The sequence below is a fragment of the Alosa sapidissima genome, chromosome 2 (genome assembly GCF_018492685.1).
Source record: "Alosa sapidissima isolate fAloSap1 chromosome 2, fAloSap1.pri, whole genome shotgun sequence".
NCBI classification, from domain to species: Eukaryota; Metazoa; Chordata; class Actinopteri; order Clupeiformes; family Clupeidae; genus Alosa; species Alosa sapidissima.
The window spans coordinates 6150861-6173544 of record NC_055958.1 but is presented as its reverse complement, the minus strand read 5'-3'; the positions used below and the strand labels follow the sequence as shown (position 1 = coordinate 6173544).

At 43.0% G+C, this 22684-nt stretch overlaps 1 protein-coding gene across 1 annotated transcript in view; it reads left to right on the top strand.

Annotated features, from left to right (window-relative positions):
* The window catches only part of LOC121703966 (titin-like), a 182083-nt gene that overhangs the window by 103204 nt on the left and 56195 nt on the right, over positions 1-22684 (top strand). Inside the window, exons 132-179 of the mRNA XM_042084447.1 lie at positions 339-917; positions 1036-1338; positions 1462-1761; positions 1855-2151; positions 2281-2565; positions 2698-2991; positions 3107-3406; positions 3516-3830; positions 3926-4161; positions 4263-4692; positions 4900-5208; positions 5329-5510; positions 5681-5810; positions 5934-6233; positions 6329-6646; positions 6763-7059; positions 7170-7469; positions 7577-7891; positions 8005-8153; positions 8258-8408; positions 8504-8785; positions 8887-9189; positions 9343-9645; positions 9740-10021; positions 10127-10426; positions 10525-10830; positions 10919-11227; positions 11356-11637; positions 11731-12030; positions 12136-12429; positions 12525-15479; positions 15583-16056; positions 16184-16468; positions 16577-16876; positions 16965-17267; positions 17375-17650; positions 17759-18058; positions 18175-18477; positions 18573-18872; positions 18963-19250; positions 19363-19665; positions 19757-20059; positions 20151-20456; positions 20548-20835; positions 20964-21254; positions 21383-21670; positions 21783-22370; positions 22480-22584. Coding sequence (XP_041940381.1) covers positions 339-917; positions 1036-1338; positions 1462-1761; positions 1855-2151; positions 2281-2565; positions 2698-2991; positions 3107-3406; positions 3516-3830; positions 3926-4161; positions 4263-4692; positions 4900-5208; positions 5329-5510; positions 5681-5810; positions 5934-6233; positions 6329-6646; positions 6763-7059; positions 7170-7469; positions 7577-7891; positions 8005-8153; positions 8258-8408; positions 8504-8785; positions 8887-9189; positions 9343-9645; positions 9740-10021; positions 10127-10426; positions 10525-10830; positions 10919-11227; positions 11356-11637; positions 11731-12030; positions 12136-12429; positions 12525-15479; positions 15583-16056; positions 16184-16468; positions 16577-16876; positions 16965-17267; positions 17375-17650; positions 17759-18058; positions 18175-18477; positions 18573-18872; positions 18963-19250; positions 19363-19665; positions 19757-20059; positions 20151-20456; positions 20548-20835; positions 20964-21254; positions 21383-21670; positions 21783-22370; positions 22480-22584 — 17007 coding nt within the window. The remainder of the gene's footprint in view (positions 1-338; positions 918-1035; positions 1339-1461; positions 1762-1854; positions 2152-2280; positions 2566-2697; positions 2992-3106; positions 3407-3515; positions 3831-3925; positions 4162-4262; positions 4693-4899; positions 5209-5328; positions 5511-5680; positions 5811-5933; positions 6234-6328; positions 6647-6762; positions 7060-7169; positions 7470-7576; positions 7892-8004; positions 8154-8257; positions 8409-8503; positions 8786-8886; positions 9190-9342; positions 9646-9739; positions 10022-10126; positions 10427-10524; positions 10831-10918; positions 11228-11355; positions 11638-11730; positions 12031-12135; positions 12430-12524; positions 15480-15582; positions 16057-16183; positions 16469-16576; positions 16877-16964; positions 17268-17374; positions 17651-17758; positions 18059-18174; positions 18478-18572; positions 18873-18962; positions 19251-19362; positions 19666-19756; positions 20060-20150; positions 20457-20547; positions 20836-20963; positions 21255-21382; positions 21671-21782; positions 22371-22479; positions 22585-22684) is intronic.

The following is a 22684-nucleotide window of genomic DNA, read 5'->3' as shown; positions in this document are numbered from 1 at the left end:
ATACACATAGTATGCTGTTAGCATAATGCAAACACATCAATTAAAATACTGTATGATTTCAGACACCACTCTAAGGATGCCAAAGACACTAAACAGATTAATTTGTACCATTTCCAAGATACACATTGTAAGCTGAACATGGTTATCTTGGGTTACTGTTATGTGATGCAACATCACTTTTGCTTTAGTGGCCTTGTTTAATTAAAATATAATTACACATACTATTGTAAAATGAGGTAGTGATAGGTTTAAATTGTCATTGCATCAACTTTTCCCTTACATTTTACTGCACTTTTGGAAAAAATGAATCACCCCGTGTTTGTTTTTGTTATTCATAGAATCACCAAAGGTCTTCCTCAGTGGAAGTCTCCAATCTGGCCTGCAGGTCAAGAGAGGCTATGAGATCAGACTGGATGCCTGCATCTCTGGTGCCCCATACCCAACAATCACCTGGATGAGGAATGATCTGGTCCTTAGGCCCGAGACCCCGCAGGAGCGCCCAGAGAAGCCAGTTGTCAAGAAGAAGAAGGAAAAGGAGGAAGCCAAGGAAGCAAAAGAGGCTAAGGAAGATGCCCCTGTAGCCAAGGAGGGTGAAGAGAAGAAGGAGCCGGAGGCCAAGGACAAGGAAGCTGCAGAGGCTAAAGAAAAACCAGCTGCCGAGGCCAAAGAGAAGGAACCCGGTGAGGCAAAGGCCGAAGAGGCCAAGAAAGAAGAGAAGGCCCCAGAGGAGGAAGTCAAGGAGCCTGAGGAGCCAGACCACCTACCCCTCCAGCAGCGTCTCACGATCAACAGCTCCAGGAAGGGGGAATCTTTCATCATCATCAAAGACTCCGTCAGATCAGACTATGGAGTGTTCTCCATCAGAGTGGAGAATGATCATGGAATTTGCACTGCAACCTGCGAAGTCAATGTCCTTGGTAAGACATCATTTATTCTATTTCATTTGAATTATTATTTGAATTATTATTTCTTAGTTATTAAATTATTATGCATAACTGCTATTTGAAAATACATTTTTCATTTTGTGATTGACAGACACCCCTGGGCCTCCTGTTAACGTAAGATATGAGGAGGTCAGAAAGAACTCTGTCATCTGCAAGTGGGACCCACCTCTTGATGATGGTGGCAGTGAAATCCTGAACTACACGCTGGAGAAGAAAGACAACTCCAAGGTTGAAATTGGATGGACAACTGTCACAACAACCTTGAGAGGATGCAGATACCCAGTACCAAAACTGCTTGAAGGCAAAGAGTACATCTTCCGTGTCATTGCTGAAAACAAGTTTGGACCTGGAATCCCAGCAATCTCCAAACCTATGATCGCAAAGAATCCTTTCGGTAATAAATAGTAAAACCATACAGCTTGCAAGGAGATTTCGGTTACCATAGAAATACATCAACAAACTGTATACTGCACATAACACACTCTTGTTAATCTGCACATGCGTTTGACAATTATAGATCCACCAGAGACTCCTGAGAAGCCAGAAATCGATGACGTCACAGCTCACAGTATGCTTGTCTCTTGGGAACCACCCAATGATAATGGCAGCCCCATCCAGGGATACTGGTTGGAGAAGAGAGAAATCAACAGCACCCACTGGACACGTGTCAATCGCAACATGATTCCTGACGCCGAGTTGAATGTTGAAGGCCTTTTGGAGGGTCTGACATACATTTTCAGAGTTGCTGCTGAGAATCAGGCTGGACCCGGAAAGTTCAGTCCCCCATCAGAGCCCAGAACAGCACAAGCTCCGATATGTAAGTCAACATCAGCAGCACAGACGTAAGTAGACATATTTACTCATTTAGGAATAGTGTATTGAGTGATGTTTTTTTCCCCCTCTCTTAAAGTGCCTCCTGGTCCACCAATTCCAAGAGTTGTGGATACAACTGACCACTCCATTGAAGTGGAGTGGGATCCACCTCTGGATAACGGAGGAGGAGAAATCCAAGGCTACCATGTTGACAAGTTGATAGCTGGTACAAAGGACTGGTCCCGTAACACAGAGAGGCCATGGAAACAGCGTACCTTCACTGTGTTTGGTGTGAGAGAGGGTGGTAAATACATTATCCGTGTGATTGCAATAAATTCAGCCGGAGAGGGAGCACCTGGTATGACAGCGGGTGTCATTGTGAGAAATCCTGCAGGTAACTTATCTCTGAACTGAAATCAGTTGTCAATATAGTAACATATGCAGTATAGTAAAAAAATTCAAAAGCATTGGATTTTAACCATGTTATTTGGATATTAACCATGATATTTGTTTGTCTCCACAGAGGTTCCAGTTTGTGAGCTGGACCTCTCTATTAAGAATGGCGTCATCATTAGAGCTGGTGAGACACTGAGGCTGCCTTGCCATGTTCTTGGAAAACCACAACCAAGCATTAAATGGCTAAAAGAGGACAAGGACCCTGACAAGGAACGGGTGGAAATTGAAGATGTCGGTCGTGACAGCACTCTTATTATTAAGAATGTACAGAGAGGTGACTGTGGTAAATACCAGATCACCGCTGCCAATCCTAGTGGAATTAAGTCAGCATCAACCAGAGTTGAGGTTATGGGTGAGTACCTTGACCTCTCTATGTGTGTGTGTGTGCGTGTGCGTGTGCATGCGTGCGTGCGTGTGTGTGTGTATCACAGACTAAACTGAATATATGGGCAAATGAAAAATATTTTTCTTTACAATTTAACAGATGTTCCTGGGCCTGTAACTGATCTGAAGCCTGTTGTTGTGACGAGGAAGTTGATGATGTTGAACTGGGGTGATCCTGATGATGACGGTGGTAGTGATGTCATTAGCTTCATTATTGAAAGAAAGGAACCTAAGGCACGTACTTGGAAACAGCCTATGGAGACACCTTCATCCAAATGTGAAATTGTGGGCATTGTGGAAGGACAGGAATACATATTCCGTGTTGTGGCAAAGAATAAATATGGTTGTGGTCCTCCAGTTGATCTTGGTCCTATTCGTGCAGTGGATCCTCTGTGTAAGTAAAATTATTTTAACTTTTTCATATGGTATTATCACATTCAAATCTGATTTGTCATGTTTACTGTCAGTTAATTAAATTGATTCATCTTGGAATTCTGTTTACTTTCAAGCTCCACCATCGTCTCCTGAGAAGTTCCACTATTCTGAAAGGACAAAGTCGTCCCTTAGCCTTACGTGGAGGCCACCTCGTAATGATGGTGGCAGCCCAATTAGTGGCTACATCATTGAGAAGAAGAGACAAGATGAACAGAACTTTGTGCCTGTCAATAAGGAGCTCTGCACAAATCTGTTCATGACTGTGGAAGACCTTACAGAGATGTTCATGTATGAATTCCGTGCCAAAGCAGTCAATGCTTTGGGAACTAGCGAGCCATCTATCACAATGACAGTTGTCATTCAAGATGATGAAGGTATTTATTGTTTTATTCAATGTGTAACAGATGTTTGTTGTATTCATTAATGCTGACTATACTGTGTTTTGTGGATGAGACTAATTTCATGTTTTATATTTCTTTCCAGTCGCCCCAAGCTTGACCATGTTGAAACACTTCAAGGCTGACACAATCACTATCAGGAAGGGACAACCAGTTGAGATTCCTGCTCAAGTGACAGGCCTTCCACTACCAAAGATTGAATGGTTTAAGGATGACGTCTTGATTCCTGAACCACCTCCCGATGAGACTGTTGTGATTGAAACAGTGGAAGTGAACAGACAGACAGAAAATACAAAACTGATCATTCCTGCTATTGCAAGGAAAGATAAGGGCTATTATACAGTCTCTGCAAATAATCGCCTTGGAACTGTCACTCATAGTGTCCTGATTCAAGTTCTTGGTATGTCTTTTAATATCATCTACAATACATTTAACTAACCTTTGAAGGCACTGTGCTGAAATGCTTTTGGTTTGGCTTTGCTTTTTCTTCTCCAGATCGCCCTACGCCACCAAGAAATCTCATCATTTCAAACATCAAGGCAGAATCCTGCCACCTCACTTGGGATCCCCCACTGGATAATGGAGGAAGTGAGCTCACAAATTACATTGTTGAGAAGAAGCAGATCCGTGAAATTGAGGAGGAAGAAACTGCTCCTGAGCCTGCTCCTGAGTCTGCTCCTGAGCCTGACTGGGTGAAGGTCACGAGCACCATTGTTGAGAGGAAATATGGGGTCAGTATAACAACAATCAGGGCACTATTGTAAAGCATTATGTTTTCCTATGTGTTTTTTCATCTGAATCAGCGCTAATCATGCCTTTGTGTCTTCCGTAGGTGTGGGAGTTGGAAACCGATGGTACTTACCAGTTCAGAGTCAGGGCTGAGAACAAGTATGGAATCAGTGAGGCATGTGAGTCAAAGGAGGTGATGATCAAGGATCCTTTTGGCCTTCCTGGTCCACCACAGAACCTCAAGATTGCCGAACATTCCAAGACCCACATGCTGGTGACATGGGAACCACCCAGAGAAAGTGGTGGCTCAGTCATCACTGGTTACTGGCTTGAGAAGAGAGAGAAGGGATCATCTTACTGGTCCCGCGTGAACAAAATCCCTATCTCAAAGAGGGGTACCAAGGGCTGGGAGTCCCTGGTTACCCGTCTCATTGAGGGCAATGAGTATGAGTTCCGCTGCATGGCCTGCAATGCTGCTGGAATTGGACCACCCAGTGCAATTTCTGAATCTGCTTTCGCTGACGAGCCAATCAGTAAGTTACTTTGTAACATTACATTCTGCAAAAGGTATTTAAGTATCTAATGTCTAGGAAATGCAATTTACATATTAATTCATTCATATAATTTGCTAGATCAAGTTATTAGTCTACAATATGATATGAATCTGTGAAATGAAGAATTACCAAATAATGCAAATAATTCTAACTCATCTGAATTCTGAAACACTTTCTTTGTTATAGCTGTTCCTGGCCAGCCAGCTGCACCAGAAGTTGCCGACAAAACCAAGCGCAGTGTCACCCTTTCGTGGGTTCCACCAGCTAAAGATGGCGGAAGCCCCATTAAAGGTTACATCATTGAAATTCAGGATGAGGGTTCTTCCAGCTGGCTCCGTATCAATGATGAAGAGACTCTCCATCCAACCACGGAATTCAATGTACCAAATCTCAGAGAGCTGAAGAGGTACAAGTTCAGAATTGTTGCCGTGAACGACATTGGAGAATCATTGCCAAGTCCCCAAACTGCTGATATTCTTCTTGAGGATGTTCAAGGTACGATTTGTATTACTACTTGTAGCATGTAATATGCAGAATATGCACTTCAAACATTATTTTAGTTTTAGTGAAGTAGGACTTGAAAATGTGAAGATTTCGTTTACTTCACTCACACAGTGGGACCAAAGATCTGGGTGGATGTTAATGCACATGACATGTTGTCCATCCGTGCTGGATCTGTGATCAAAATCCCTGCAAGAATCACAGGTCGCCCAGTACCAAAGGTTACATGGGAGTTTATTGGACCTGCTAAGACTGTAAAGAAGGATCGCCTTCATACGGTGCCTGTTGAAGCACAGGTATGGTGGTTGGGTTTTGGAGGTTGCTGTCATGAGTTTCTGCAACTGTTTCTTTCTAGAACTGTTTCTTTTATTTACTGAGCTGTTTATGTTTTCACTCCCTGTTGTATGTATGCATACATGTGCATGTAAGTTAAATTTTGAGTTAAAATGACTTTATCTCCTTGTAGGTTGAATCCACTGACACTACTTCTGTGGTCACAATTCCCGTGAGTTTGAGGAGCCATTCTGGCAGATACACGATCACTGCTAAGAACAAGTCTGGACAGAAGCACATCAATGTTATGGTGAATGTGCTTGGTGAGTAATGTTAATGTATTCTGCCATAGAGCATACTGTAGTTATCACATAGCAGTGACATTCAATGTCATGTGTTTTTTTTTTACTTTTACACAGCAGTGACACTCAATATTATGTTTTCAGATGTGCCTGGGCCTCCAAAGGAGCTGAGAGTAACAGACATCACTAGAGCCACAATGAGACTCATCTGGAAGCTGCCTGACAATGACGGTGGGGAGAGAATCAAGAGCTACTTCCTTGAGAAGAAGGCCATCACAGGAAAGGCTTGGACTGTAGTCAATCAGGCCTGTGCCAGCCAAGCCTTTGTTGTAGCTAACCTTGTTGAAGGAAATGACTACCTCTTCCGCTGCCGCGCTGAAAATCGTCTCGGCATGGGACCATATACAGAGACCACTGAGCCTGCCAAGGCCAGAGATCCGATTTGTAAGTGCCATCATTAACATATAAATACAACATTGCATGTTTATGTAATTAGAATGCTGCTTTATTTACCACTGGCCATATTTTTTTCTTTTAAGATCCTCCCGATCCTCCAACAAAGGTGAAGATCAATCTTGTCACCAAGGACACTGTGACCTTGACCTGGATGCCCCCCAAGAACAATGGAGGTTCTCCAGTGAAGCACTACATTATTGAGCGCCTGAGCTGGGACACCACCGGCCCACAGAAAGAGACCTGGAAACAGTGCAACAAGCGTGAGGTGGAAGAGACCATGTTCATTGTTGAGGAGCTTAAAGAGGGTGGAGAGTATGAATTCCGTGTCAAGGCTGTGAACGAGGCTGGTCCTAGCAGACCATCTGCCACAGCAGGACCAATCGTGATCAAAGACCAAACATGTATGTTGACTGTAGGATTTTTTTTGTTACATACTACATCCTGTACTTTCAGTATACTAACAGGCCACTTCGCTTTGCAATGAGTCATCATTCATTATTGTTGTTTGTTATTTCAGGTGCTCCAACTATTGAACTCAAGGAGGCCATGGAGGGCGCTGAGGGTTATGATGTCAACATCGTAGCTAGAATTCAGGGCTGTCCATTCCCCTCTCTTGTGTGGCAGAAGGCTTCTCTGGATAAGCCAGAGGAAAAGGCTGTTGTGCAGTACGGTCAACACGTCAACAAAATTGTCACTAATGATAAATGCACCCTGCTGATTCAGCAGACTAAGAGAGACGACAGTGCTCTTTACACACTCACTGCCAGCAACAGCCTTGGCAAGGCATCCAAGGACATCAAACTCACTATCCTGGGTAATTAATAGTTTGAACATTTAACACTTTACCAACATAATCATTGTACAACTGCACAAAAGTAATTTCATATGTGTAACAATACCATGCTTTTCTAATCACAACCTTAGGCCGACCTGGACCACCCGTTGGACCAATCAAGTTTGGAGAAATCTTTGCTGAGAGGATTTCAATGACCTGGCAGCCGCCCACAGATGATGGTGGCTCAAAGATCACAAACTATGTTGTTGAGAAGCGTGAGGACAACAGGAAGACATATGTGCATGTCTCCAGTGATCCCAAAGAATGCGCTTACACAGTGCAGAGACTCACAGAGGGTCACGAATACGAGTTCCGTGTTATGGCTCAGAACAAATACGGAGTTGGACCACCACTCTTCAGTGAACCTGAGAAAGCAAGAAATCTTTTCAGTACGTAGCATTGTTTTAAATCCATTTTTCTTTTTTTCCTTCTCTTTGAATTTCGTGTTGGAATTGGTCTAACAAATGTTTAATTTAATTTACGTTTCTCTTAAAAGCTGTTCCTGGCCAATGTGAGAAGCCCACTGTCTTAGATGTAACCCTTGAGTCAATGACAGTCGAGTGGGACGAGCCAGAATACGATGGCGGCTCCCCAATCACAGGCTACTGGCTGGAACGCAAGGAGACAACAGGCAAGCGCTGGACCAAAGTCAACCGTGACCCTCTTAGAGTTATGCCTCTTGGAATGGAACACATTGTCACTGGACTCTTGGAGGGGGCTATTTACCAGTTCCGTGTCACTGCCATCAATGCTGCTGGACCTGGACTTCCAAGCGTTCCATCAGATCCAGTTATGTCAAGAGACCCCATTGGTATGTCATTCACTGACCATCTATTTTTTATACTTTTGGTGTTGTGGAATTCATTTATGATATATGTCTTGTATTTTGATTAAATATCAATGATATACAATGTTTGTTTTCAGCTCCCCCTGGACCACCAACACCCAAGGTTACAGACTGCACAAAATCAACAGTTGATCTTGAATGGATTCCACCAATTGTAGATGGTGGTTCTAAGATCACAGGATACTTTGTTGAGTACAAAGAGGAGGGGCAAGAGGAATGGGAGAAGGTAAGGCTATCTGCTATCTGCATTTGCTTCACCACAACAGGTTACTGTAAAACTGCTGGGGTGTGCAACAACAGGCTAATGCACTGTCCTATTCTCTTTCTCAGGCTAAAGACAAGGAGATCAGAGGTACCAAGTTCGTTGTTCCTGGACTGAAGGAACTCGGACTTTACAGATTCAGGGTCAGAGCAGTGAATGCTGCTGGTGTTGGCGAACCTGGTGATGTCTCTGAAGTAATTGAAGTCAAGGACAGAACAGGCAAGAATGGGCAATTGCTTCACATGTGTTTATGGTATGCATTCTGTCGCCCACATACCCTCTAACTAAAATGTTATTTTACTTTTGCTATCCAGTTGCCCCTGAGGTGGATCTGGATGCATCTGTGAAGGAGAAGATTGTTGTCCATGCTGGAGGGGTTATCCGTATCATAGCCTATGTATCAGGCAAACCCGCCCCAGAGATCACCTGGAGCAGGGATGATGCACCTGTGCCCAAAGAGGCTGTTGTGGAGACCACTGTCATCAGCTCAGCTTTGGTGATCAAGGGATGCAGAAGGCACCATCAAGGCATTTACACTCTAACTGCCAAAAATGAGGGAGGAGAGAGAAAGAAGGCAGTCATTGTTGAGGTCTTGGGTAAGTATTTCAATATTGTAAAATTGTAGCATAGATATGTACTTCACCGAAGCTATGAAAAATGCATTATGGGAGAAATTTAAAAAAAATCTTCCCCTTAGATGTCCCTGGCCCTGTGGGTGAGCCCTTCTCTGGTGAGAATCTCACAACTGACTCCTGTAAATTGACCTGGTACACACCTGAAGATGATGGAGGCTCAGCAATCACCAACTACATCATTGAGAAGAGAGAGTCAGACCGCAGAGGCTGGACTTCAGTGTCATACACTGTCACCAGAAACAATGCTGTGGTACAGGGTCTGATCGATGGAAAGGGATACTTCTTTAGAATTGCAGCTGAAAATATCATTGGAAGAGGTCCCTTTATTGACACACCAAAACAAGTTATGATCAAGGATCCAATTTGTAAGTTGCAGAGTTAGGATTTTACTTTTCTTTTACCATTTATTTAATTTTGTTATTCAATTTTGCATGTGTTATTCATATATCATTTACACTTACTATGGCTAAGCCGCTAAGGCAACATATATCTCATGTGATTGTATTAATGATTCACAGCTGTCCCAGAACGTCCAGAAGATCTGCACATTACAGCTGTCAAGAAAGACCGCATCAGCGTGGCCTGGAGACCACCCAAGTATGATGGTGGCTCAGAAATCACAGGTTACGTGCTTGAGGCTCGTCTGATTGGAAAGGACAACTTCACCCGCATCACAGAGGATAAGCTCATGGAAAGGATGTTCACATATGAGGGTCTTAAAGATGGCTCCTCTTATGAATTCCGTGTCAGTGCTGTGAATGCTGTTGGCCAAGGCAAGCCCTCTTTCAGCACAAAACCAGTAACTTGCAAAGATGAGCTTGGTAAGTATTTTTGATTGGATAAAACAGACATTCTTGTATTTTGACAATGTAATACAATTATATGATTGTATAATTTTCTTTTTTTCTTCACCAGAACCACCATCACTTGACTTTGACTTCCGTGAGAAAATAACTGTGCGTGTTGGAGAGCCCTGCCTCATCCAAAGCCGCTACAAAGGAAAGCCAGAGCCTACAATTAAATGGATGAAGGAAGAAGAGGAGCTTAAGGCAGATGAAGACCTCATAGTCTCACATACCAGCAAGTCCCTGTGCATCAACATTGCCAAGGCCAAGCGTGGGCACAGTGGAAAATACACAGTCATTCTGGAGAACAGCATTGGTTCATGCAAGGGAATCTGTACTCTGGTAGTTGTTGGTAAGTTGGTCAAGGTCAATTGGCTTACTGCTCTTTAGTTAATTCTGACAATGTATTAATGCCTTCTGTGAATATAGTTTATAATTAGTGTTGTGATTTCTCCAGATCGCCCACAACCACCACAGGGTCCTGTCACCTTTAACGAAATCTGCAGGGGTCACATGGTCATTTCTTGGAGACCCCCACTGGATGATGGCGGATGTGCAATCTCCAACTACATTGTAGAGAAGAGAGACTCCAACAGAGACCTCTGGATGCCTGTCTCAGAGTCCTGCACCAGAACAGAATGCAAAGTTCCTAAACTGATTGAAGGACGTGACTACATTATCAGAATCTGTGCTCAGAACATCCATGGCATTAGTGACCCATTGCTGACGGCTGAGACAAAAGCAAGGGACGTGTTCAGTAAGTGTCCTTCGATGATATTACCATATATTCCAAGCCACTGTTTCCTTGTAAATTCACTCTGATGTAATAACATTTGTTTTTTTCCCCATTAACAGGGGTACCTGACCCACCCTCACAGCCAGTGGTGAAGGAGGTTTATAAGGACACTGCTCTCATCACCTGGGAACCACCAACTGTTGATGGAGGCAAGCCTGTCACCAACTACATTGTGGAGAGGAAAGAGACAATGGGCAAAAGATGGGCACAGTGTGGAAAGGAACGGATCTTCCCCAAAACTGAGCACTGGGTTCAAGAGCTCCTGCCTGGCTGTGAATATGAGTTCCGCGTCATGGCTGAGAATGTTGTTGGTGTGGGTGACCCGAGTGTTCCAACAAAGCCCATCTTTGCCAAGGATCCCATTGGTGTGTGATACTTTTTGCCTACATATTCATCTCCAATACAGTACAACAGCATTGATAGAAACTCTTAACACCATGTTTTTTGTTACAGTTATTCCAAGCCCACCTGTTAATTTGGAGGCTATTGATCATACCAAGGACTCAGTCACTATTGCCTGGAAGCAACCACTTGACTGTGGAAGAGGCAAGATCTTTGGATATCTTCTTGAGTATCAGAAAGCTGGAGAGGAAGAGTGGCTTCAGGTCAATCAAACTCCTGATTCCTGCCAGGAGACAAATTTCAAAATCATCAATCTCGAGGATGGCTCGCTGTACAGGTTCAGAGTGAAAGCTGTGAACGCTGCTGGTGAATCTGATCCTGCCACTCTCAAGGAGCCTGTGAGAGCAGTGGACAGACTTGGTATTTGATATACTTTTTTATTATATTATATTATATTGTTTGAGTGTGCATCAGTATACTGTACATGTCTGTGTAGTTACATCTATTTTCTCTAATGTTTCACATCTTTTCATCTTTTTTGTTAACAGAGCCACCAGAACTTATCCTGGATGCTAATATGACAAGAGAGGTGAAAGCCATGGCAGGAACTCACATTGTACTGAAAGCTTCAGTCAAAGGAATACCCTTCCCCACAGTCACATGGAAGAAGAATGAGAAAGAAGTGCCTCCAAGAGCTGAAATGACCACTGCTGGATCACAAACCAAGTTGGAGATGCGTTTCTGTAATCGCAATGACTGTGGCGATTACACACTGACTGTGGAGAATCCTGCTGGATCCAAGACAGCCACATGCACAGTGCTTGTCCTTGGTAAGTGATCTTTCTAAAGCGTCCCCATTTGCATTTAGTTTGTGGAGAAAAAAAGTTTACATGAGGTGATGTTCTATATTTCTATCATTTCAGACAAACCTGGTCCCATTCAGCACCTGAGGGTATCTGATGTCAGGTGTGACTCAGCTCAACTCTCTTGGAAAGACCCAGAGGATAATGGTGGAGCACGCATCACTAATTTTGTGGTGGAGAAAAAGGATGCAGCATCAGCACAGTGGGTGCCAGTGTGCTCAACCTCGAAGAAGCGCAGTATGATGCTAAAGCACCTCATGGAAGGCACTTCCTACCTGTTCCGTGTTGCTGCTGAGAATCAGTTTGGCAGAAGTGAATTTATTGAGACAACCAAAGCTGTCAAAGCCATGAATCCTTTATGTAAGTACACAATTTGAATGAAATTTGGTCCTATAGTATATGTTTGGAATTTGTGTGTGTTGATATTGAACTGATGTACTTGAACTTGAACTTTGTTTTTTGCAGTCCCACCTGGACCACCAAAAGACTTGCATCATGTTGATGTAGACAAAACAGAGGTCTGGCTTAAATGGAACTGGCCAGATCGCACAGGAGGAAGTGATATCACTGGATTCTTGGTTGAGTACCAAGAGGAGGGAGAGAGAGACTGGATTGTCTTTAAAACAGTCAGTATTCCTGAGTGCCATGTGGTAGGGCTTGAGGAAGGCAAGACCTACAGGTTCCGTGTTAAGACTGAGAATGCTATTGGTCTTAGCCGGCCAGATACCACATTGCCTGTTCTGTGTCAGGAAAAACTTGGTAAGTTGTATTTTTTCAATTAATTAATAATTATTCAGTTACTCTTTCTTACAGCTATTTAATTACCATCTTCTGTGTTTTCCTCTCTTTTACAGTGCCTCCTATTGTTGAGGTTGATGTGAAACTTATTGAAGGAATAATTGTCAAAGCTGGAAGCACAATTAGGATGCCTGCCATTATGAGAGGCATACCTATTCCTACTGCAAAATGGGTCGTTGATGACACAGAGATTGTGAGCGAAGGAAATGTCAAAGTTGACACAGACAACTTCTCCACTAATCTCACCATATCAGAGTGTACAAGAAATCACACTGGAATTTATCTCCTCACAGTCTCAAATGCTGCTGGAAGTAAGACTGTTGCTTTGAACATTACTGTTCTTGACGTCCCAGATGCACCAGTTGGCCCTGTCAATCTCCTTGAGGTCACTCCTGAGTACATGCTTATTGACTGGCGTCCTCCTAAGGATGATGGTGGAAGCCCTGTCACAAACTACATTGTTGAGAAGAGAGAATCCAAGAAGGAAACCTGGGGTGGAGTGAGCTCTGGCAGCACCAGCACCAAATTGAAGATTAGTCGTCTCCAGAAGGGGGTTGAGTATATTGTGCGTATTCGTGCAGAAAACAAGATTGGCATTGGTGCTGCACTTGAAAGTGCACCTACTGTTGCTCAGCACTCGTTTGAAGCACCTGGTCGTCCTGGTAAACCAACTGTGTCTGACCTATCTGAAGATTATTTGACTCTTGGTTGGACCATGCCCTTGTATGATGGTGGTAGTCCAATCACTGGATATCTTATTGAGCGTAGACATGTTGGAGGCAAATGGATTAGGGTGAATAAGAAACCCTGCAAGGATCTTAGGTACAAGGTACTTGGACTATATGAGGGAACTAGCTATGAGTTCAGAGTCTTTGCAGAAAATATTACTGGCTACAGTGGACCTTCTCCAACCTCAGATCCTGCTACACCCTGCCGACCAATCACTGTGCCTGGACCTCCAGTCAATCCCAAAGTGAAAGACTACAGTAAGACACATGCTGACCTGGTCTGGATAAAACCTACTAAGGATGGAGGCAGCCCTATCTTGGGATACGTTGTGGAGATGCAGAAGGCCGGTGGTGAATGGGAGAGATGTAAAAAAGATGACCTGATTAAACTATGTGCCTTCCAGGCCACAGGCCTTGAAGAGGGTGTTGAGTACAGGTTCCGTGTCAGAGCAGTAAACATGATTGGAGATGGTGAAACCAGAGAAGTTCCAGAATCTATCATTGCTCAGGATATCTTGATCCCTCCAGAGATTGAGATGGATGCAACATGCCGCACACGTGTAACTGTAAGGGTTGGACATAACATTAACATCCAAGGCTATATTAGGGCAAGACCTGACCCAGAAATTACATGGTCCAAGGGTGACAAGATTCTGGAAAAAGACAAGCGCACCACAATCACAACTAACCTCCCAGTTGTTCACTTCCACATCAAAGAGGCCCAGAGAGCAGATCATGGTCAATATGTTCTCAAAGCTGTCAATGACAGTGGTGAGGCAGCAGCAACCGTTACTGTAAATGTCTTAGACAGACCTGGACACTGTAAGAATCTGATGATAACATATGTGTCCAGGCATTCTTGCATGATATCCTGGGAAAATCCTGAGGACAATGGTGGTACCGAAATCACTCATTACATTGTTGAGTTGCGTGAACCCAGTGTGAGAGCATGGTCTGTGATTTCATCTGAGTGCACAAACTGCATGATCAAGGCCAAACTATTGGATGGCCATGAATACTTCTTCCGTGTCTCTGCAGCAAACAAATGTGGCCCTGGGCCAACAATAGAGACAAAGGTACCAATCCTTGCCATTGACCGCATTGAGAAGCCTGGCGAGCCAGAGAAATTCCATGTCACTGACCTGACTAAGAATTCAGTCTCCCTTAGATGGCGAAGACCAGACTATGATGGAGGATGTCAAAATCTATTCTACAATTTGGAGAGAAAAGCCAAAGATGCTGAAGAATGGGAGGAACTGAACCCTGAACTACTCAAAGACACATTCTTCACTGATGAGAAATGTGTTGAGAACCAAGTGTACGTTTTCAGGGTTCAAACTGTAAATGATGGAGGAGAAAGTAACTGGGTAAAGACCGGTGAGATTATTGTCAAAGATGACATCCAGAAACCAGTCATTGACCTGAAGTTTACTGGCACCACAGTGGTAAAGGCTGGTGATTCTGTCAGACTGGAAGCTGGTATCAGAGGCAAACCAATACCAGAGGTTACATGGGTCAAAGATAAATGCACTGCTGACAATCCCAGGCTTTCTATTGAAAATGGCCCTGATTACTCTAAATTCCTCATGACCAAATCTAAGCGTGGGGATACTGGTAAATATATAATTACAGCCACAAATCCTGCTGGAAGCTTCACAGCCTATGGTAACATTACCGTTTTGGACGTACCAGGCCCTGTGAGGGATTTGAAGATTACTGGTCTTGCATCTGACAAGTGTAGAGTTGTTTGGGATCCACCAGCAGATGATGGTGGTTGTGAGGTTGACACCTACATCCTGGAGAAGTGTGAGACTAGAAGAATGGTTTGGTCCACTTATTCAGCCTCTGTGGTCACCAACTACTGCAATGTCACTCGTCTCGTGGAAGGAAATGAGTACATCTTCAGGGTCAGGGCTGAAAACAAAATGGGGACAGGTCCTCCCATTGAAAGCAAGGCCATTACTGTCAAAACTCAGTTTAACAGACCTGGACCACCAGAAGTTCCAGAGATCACTAAGATTGGCAAAGAGGAAATGACAGTCGTATGGGCTCCTCCAGAGAATGATGGAGGAAAGTCTATCACTGGATACATCCTGGAAAGGAAAGAGAAACGTGCTGTCCGATGGGTGCCAGTTACAAAAAGTGCAATTTCAGAAAGACGCATGAAGGTCACAAACTTGATCCCCAACCATGAATATCAATTCCGTGTGAAGGCTGAAAATGAGGTCGGTTTGGGAGAGCCCAGCAAGCCCACAAGACCTGTTGCTGCCAAAGATCCAATTGGTGTGTATCTCTCCCTCTGTCTCTGTTTCTGTCCCTCACTCTCTTTTGTTAACAATAGTGTTAATATTCTAGGTCTATATTAATGTGTCTGTGCCTTTTCCAGAACCTCCTGGTCCTCCCAGCAGCTTGAAAGTGGCTGACAGCACAAAGACATGCATTACACTTGGCTGGGCCAAGCCTGTATATGATGGCGGTGCTCCAATCCTGGGATATCTTGTGGAAATGAAGGAAAAGCTTGAAGGCGAACCTGAAGAACCAGAAGAAGAAGTAGAAGAAGAAGCTGAACCTGAACCCGAAAAGCCTGCAGCTGAACCTGAAACAGTAGAAGGTGAAAAGGCTGAGGGTGAATTGATAGAAGGTGAAAAGCCTGAAGAAGTTGTTCCGGTTAAAAAGGCAAAGGCTCCAGAGTCACCCTGGAAGAAGTGTAGCACTGGCGGAGCTCTAGTTCTCACAGAATTCACCATTCTCAATCTGGATGAGAGGAAGCAATATCAGTTCCGTGTCTCAGCTCAAAACCAGGTGGGCTGGGGTCGCCCCGCAAGACTGAAAGAGGCAGTGTCACCTAAGGAAGTTCTTGGTAAGTCCTTGAGTTACATTAGATACATTATATAATTACATGTATGAATTATTATTATTAGTAGTAGTAGTAGTATTATTAATAATAAATTGTTTATTTTGTCAACTTACAAATTAAACACTTACAGAGGCCCCAGAGATTGATTTGGATGCAAGTCTCAGGAAGGGACTTTCTGTCAGAGCTGGCTGCCCTATTAGACTCTTTGCAACAATCAGAGGAAGACCAGCTCCTAAAGTTACATGGAAACGCATCGGTGAAGATAATGTTATTCGCAAGGGACATGTGGATCAAGTTGATACAATGTCCTTCCTTGTCATCCCTGAAAGTACCCGTGAGGATTCAGGAAAATACTCCCTGACTCTGTCAAACTCCTGTGGGGAGAAGGCCATATTTGTGCGTGTGAAAGTGTTAGGTAAGCAAATCGTACAGTAGCATTACAGTTGAATAACTTATATTTGAATAAAACATGTGATTAATTGTATGCATTTGTGTATTAATTACCTTTTTAAAAAAATAACAGACACTCCTGGACCAGTTGGTGGACTGGAAGTAACTGATGTCACAAAGACATCATGCCAGCTTGCTTGGCTACCTCCTGAAAATGATGGTGGTAGTACTATATTGAATTATATGGTCGAGAAGCGTGAGGTTGATAGGAAGACTTGGACAAACTGCACCAATGAAATAAAGAAGACAAGCTTCAAGATCACAAATCTTACACCAGGACTTGACTACTACTTCCGAGTCATGGCAGTAAATAAGTATGGCATTGGTGTACCTAAAGATTCTCCCAAGGCATACCTGGCAACTGATGCTATGAGTAAGTAAATGTCCTCTGAATGAAGTGAACTACAAGTATTTACTGGGTGAAAATTCACATATGACTATTTTTCTATTTACTCAAACAGGTGAACCTGATCCTCCCAAGAAGATGGATGTTTTGGATATTACAAAGAACAGTGCAACCCTGGGATGGTTGAGACCACTGAGAGATGGTGGAGCCAAGATTAACGGCTACATTGTTGACTACCAAGAGGATGGTGAGCCTGAGGATAAATGGACACCATATTCAGTTGTAAAAGATTTAACCATTGTTGTTGTTGGACTGAAAGAAAATACAAAGTACAGATTCAGAGTGGCTGCAAGGAATGCAATCGGATGCAGTCTTGCCAGAGAGGCCGAGGGAATCTTTGAGGTCAAGGAACAGCTAAGTATGCTACTATTTTATGCCACTATTTCTTTCTCTTGTGTACCCCACATGTATTTCTATTTGTTATTGTTTTTGCCTATTTACGTGTATATGTTATGTTTCTTTCAGTGGCACCAAGGCTAATAGTGCCAGATGTAGTCACTGTGAAGGCTGGAACCAAGCTGAAAATTGAGGCACTTGTGGCCGGTAAACCTTCACCTTCCACTAAATGGAAGATTGGCAATGAAGATGTGGTAACCTCAGATCGTACGTCTGTGCAAAGAACTCCAAATTCCACCACCCTCTTGGTCAAAGACGTTAGCAGGAGGGACAGTGGTTACTACAGTCTTGCTGTTTCAAATAGTGTCTCAAAGATCAACCAGATCATAAAAGTCATTGTTATGGGTGAGTTCACATTGTTCTCTAATAATTTACAACCAAATTTGATACATGGGAAGAGGTGGTTGGTAGAAAAATAAAAATTTGATCTTTCGTTAATTCCCTGTGTTACAGACATTCCTGGTCCACCTGAAGCTCCTCTTGAAATTGTCGAAGTGGATACTGACTCTTGCACTTTGGCATGGAATCAACCACAAGAGGATGGTGGAAGCAGTATAACCAACTATATTGTGGAGAAATGTGATGTAAGCAGAGGTGACTGGGTCATAGCTGCTTCCTCTTGCACCCAGACCGGCTACAAAGTTGGAAAGCTCACACAAGGACAAGAATATGGTTTCCGTGTGCGTGCAGAGAACCGCTTTGGCATTTCAGAGCCTATTTATTCTCAGAAGATGATTGCAAGACATCCTTTCGGTGTGTTTTTATCCATTTCAATATGCTGTCAGAACTCATTTTCATACCTTTTTCTCTTCATTTCAGCATCTTGTGCAGATATACTATTATTGACAGAATTAAATATTTGATTTCAGATACTCCTAGTGAGCCAAGAAATGTCACTCTCAAGAAGATTAACAAAGACTTTGTGATCCTCACCTGGGAAATACCAGCATTTGATGGTGGCAGCCCTCTGACTGGATACTGTATTGAACGTAAAGAGAGAAACAGTATACTCTGGACTAGGGCTAATGAGATTTTAGTTCGTTCGACAGAATACACTTGCTTTGGCCTAATTGAAGGTCTTGAGTATACCTTCAGGGTGTCTGCCATGAACAAGGCAGGTCAGGGTAAACTTAGCAAGCAGACCGATTTCATCACAGCAAGGACTGCAGTTGGTGAGTAAAATCATTTTGATTTTGATAAATACTTTTTGTATACTCATCCTTCTAAAATGATTGTTAGTGATATAACAATTATTAATCCCCCACAGATCCACCTGGCAAACCAGAGGCCATTGATGTGACCAAGGGTTCTGTAGCTCTTGTTTGGAACCGTCCAGAAAATGATGGAGGCAGTAAGCTCATTGGATATTATGTTGAATCGCAGAAGGTACCTGAGGAGAAGTGGGTGCGCCACAATGCCAACTGTCAGAATGTGCCAAAGGAGAACTTCGTTGTTACTGGACTTGAGGAAGGCGCTCAATACAAATTCAGAATAATTGCAAAGACAGCAATAAATCAGAGTTTGCCCTCAGAGGAAACAGACGCCATTCCTGTTATAGCAGAACATGGTAAGCATTTCTTATTTATTACAGCTGACTTGTGCATTCATTTATCACCTTGGGAGTTAAATAAGGATTGTCATTCTTTTTTAATTTTAGTTCCACCAAGAGTTGAGATTGCCATTGAGATGAAAAACCTGATCATAGTGAAGGCTGGAGCAAATGTGTCACTTGAAGCTGAGGTCTATGGAAAACCATTCCCGAAGGTTTCATGGAAGCATAATGGCGAACCCTTGAAGCTGACTGAAGGAATGAAAGTGAAACAGGACAGACACCTGTTTTCTCTGGAACTTTTCGCTGTAGCCAGAAAGGAAACAGGAGAGTATACTATTGTTGCTGAAAATTCAAGTGGATCCAAATCTGGCAACATTAGGCTGAAGGTTCTTGGTAAGTGAACTAAATGTGTGAATTGGATCAGTCTTAAACCAAGTAAAAATGTTATTATTCAATATGTTTGCTTTTGCTCATTAATTTTAACTAAACACAATGTTTTCTGTAGACAAACCTGGACCTCCAGCATCAGTGAAGGTCAGCCACATCTTTGCAGACCGTGTCAAACTTAGATGGGAACAACCTATAGCTGATGGTGGCTCTGAAATAACCAACTACATTGTAGACAAACGTGAGACAAGCAGAGCCAACTGGGCTCAGGTCACATCCAATATCAATGGGCAGATCACAACCTGTTCAGTGGAGAAACTGATTGAGGGTCATGAGTATGAGTTCCGTATCAGTGCTGAAAACAAGTATGGTGTTGGGGATCCCATTGTCACTGACAGTGTAATTGCAAAGAATCCGTTTGGTAAGATTTCTTATTTTCCATTTTTTTTCAAACCTCAAATTATTTTGTTATTCCAGATGTACTCAACAAATATTTTATCTTATATATTCAGGAGTTCCTGGACCTTCTGAACCACCAATCATCACAAACATCATGTGCAATCAGATGACTGTGACATGGAAGGCACCTAAAGATGATGGGCGTGCACCTATCCTTGGATACATTGTTGAAAAACGTGAAAGTCAAGAGGTCAATTGGGCTAAAGTCAATCGTAAACCGGTGATAGACAGAACCATCAAGGCACCCGGCCTCTCAGAGGGAACGGAGTATGAGTTTAGAGTTACTGCCCTCAACAAAGCAGGCCTTGGAAAACCAAGTGATCCATCCAATTCCGCATTTGCATTGGATCCTTTGTGTAAGTAATGCAGTGATTATTATGAATGGTCAGTCTCAGGGCCAAATGCCTCACAAATGCAGGACTAAAATGTATATCATTTCTCCAATAGATCCCCCTGGACCCCCTGCTTTCCCCAAGGTTGTTGATTCCACACATAGCAGCATCAGCCTTTCCTGGACAAAGCCAGCTTATGATGGTGGATGTGAGATCTTTGGCTACCAGGTGGAAGTCAAGAGAGCAGACGCTGAGGACTGGATGAGGTGCAATGTTCCAAAGGATCTCCAGGCCACAAAGTTTGTGGTGACAGGTCTCATGGATAACACAGAATACCAGTTCCGTGTTCTTGCAGTGAATAAGATTGGATTTGGCGATCCCAGCGAAGTTCCTGGAAATCATATGCCCAAAGACATCTTAAGTATGTGTGATACTTTGTGACATTTTAAACATAAAGAAATATAGACAATATTTTGCTAATTCAATATTTTGTTATTTACTTGTACTTGTAGTTGCTCCCGAGGCTGAACTTGATGCAGATCTTAGAAAGGCCCTTGTGCTCCGTGCTGGAGTTACAATGAGAATCTATGTGCCACTGAGGGGTCGACCTGCTCCCAAAGTGACTTGGAGCAAAGTTAATGCCAATATCAAAGAGAGGGATGGACTAATGATCAACACAACAGAATGGGACACATATGTGTACTGTGAAAATATCAACCGATATGATGCTGGCAAATATGTCCTTTCACTTGAAAACAGCAGTGGATCAAAGTCATACACCATTATTGTCAAGGTCCTAGGTAAGCTGCACAGCAAATTCATTGTGTGTACAAACACATTGGCCAAATAAACTTAATTCTGATTCTGAAATGTTATATGTCTGGTACTCTGACATTATGCTAATTTATGTTAATTCAATTTCATATAGATACTCCTGGACCACCCCTTAATCTAATTGTGAAGGAGACCTCAAAGACCCATGCATCTATAACTTGGGAGCCTCCACTTATTGATGGTGGAAGCCCTGTAAAGAGTTATGTTGTTGAGAAACGCCTTGCAGAGAGAAAGGCATGGACCTGTGTTGCCCCTGAATGCCCTAAAGTGTCATTTAGAATTCCAAACTTGGAGGAAGGAAAGGCTTACTGTTTCAGAGTGTCTGCAGAGAATGTCTATGGTGTTGGGGAGGGTTGTGAAACTCCTGCACCAGTCAAGGCTTCAGGTGAATATTTGTTATACTGTTTGTAGAACTGTTAATCTCATTAGTCAGTGGCAGCAGTCAGTCTTTATGTAAATAAGAAGTATTTTGCTGTCACTCTGCGTAACTCCTACATGAACATTTAATTTCAGAACAACCTGGACCAGTTATGGAGTTCAAGCCTGCTGCTATTACTAAAGATTCAGTTACACTTGGCTGGAAGAAACCAGTTAGTGATGGTGGAAGCCACATTGTTGCCTATGTTTTGGAAATCAGTGAGGGGGAGGAAAAATGGAAAGAATTAATGAAATCTAGGCTCACACAGTTCACTGTTGGTAGCCTTGAAGAAGGAAAGGAGTACACATTCAGAGTCAAAGCCATCAATGAATCTTTAGAAGGTCCTCCAACTGAACTCACTGTGCTTGCTAAAGATCAGATAGGTAAGTTATCAACTAAATCATATACTTATTGCTGCAATACATTAAGTGATACTCATACTGAAATGGAATTATTTTTCCTTCAATACATTTATTCTATATCTATATGTTCCAGTTCTACCGAATGTTGACCTCAGTGGTGTGCCAGATGGTTGTTATGTGGCAAAAGAGGGCAGCACTGTGCGCATCACCATTCCTGTCATTGGCACACCTACTCCCATTGCTATCTGGAAGAAGGGTGGTATTAGTCTGTCAGACAGTGGAAGGATCTCAATTGAACCTGCTTCAGGCGGCAGTACTTTGCTTATCCGTGACATCCACCGGAGTGATGCTGACAAGTACACAATCATTGTGAGGAACAGTGGTGGCACCAAAGAAGCGGCCATTGATGTGAAGGTTGTTGGCAAGCCAGGTCAGCCAACTGGTCCCATTACTTTTGATGAAATCACTGCAGAGGCAATCACAATTGAATGGGGTCCACCAAAGGATGATGGTGGCTCAGAAATCTCCAACTACATTGTGGAGAAGAGACACACCACAGCCAATAAGTGGGTTACTGTTGCTTCAGCAATACAGAAGACTACCATGCGAGTGATGAGACTCCATGATGGCACTGAGTATATCTTCAGAGTATTCGCAGAAAACAAATATGGAGTTGGCGAGTGGCTCAGATCTGATCCAGTCATTGCTAAGCATCCATTCGGTAAGTTCAGCCATTTTGATAGTATGATTTTCTCAATAGAAAAAACGATTTGCCAACATTTTGTCTGTTTGTCCTTTGTGAAATCACAACTTTCGCTTTTTGTTACCAGATGTGCCTGATGCACCAGCACCACCAGAAATCATCAGCATTCGTCATGAGTCAGCTATTCTAACCTGGTCAGATCCAAAAGATTCTGGAGGCTCTCCAATTACAGGTGAATTTTGAAAGGATTAGTATTACTGTTCAGATTTAAACTACTTCTTTGATATAACCATCATAATTGCAATGCATATATCCTCTTCTATAACATTTTT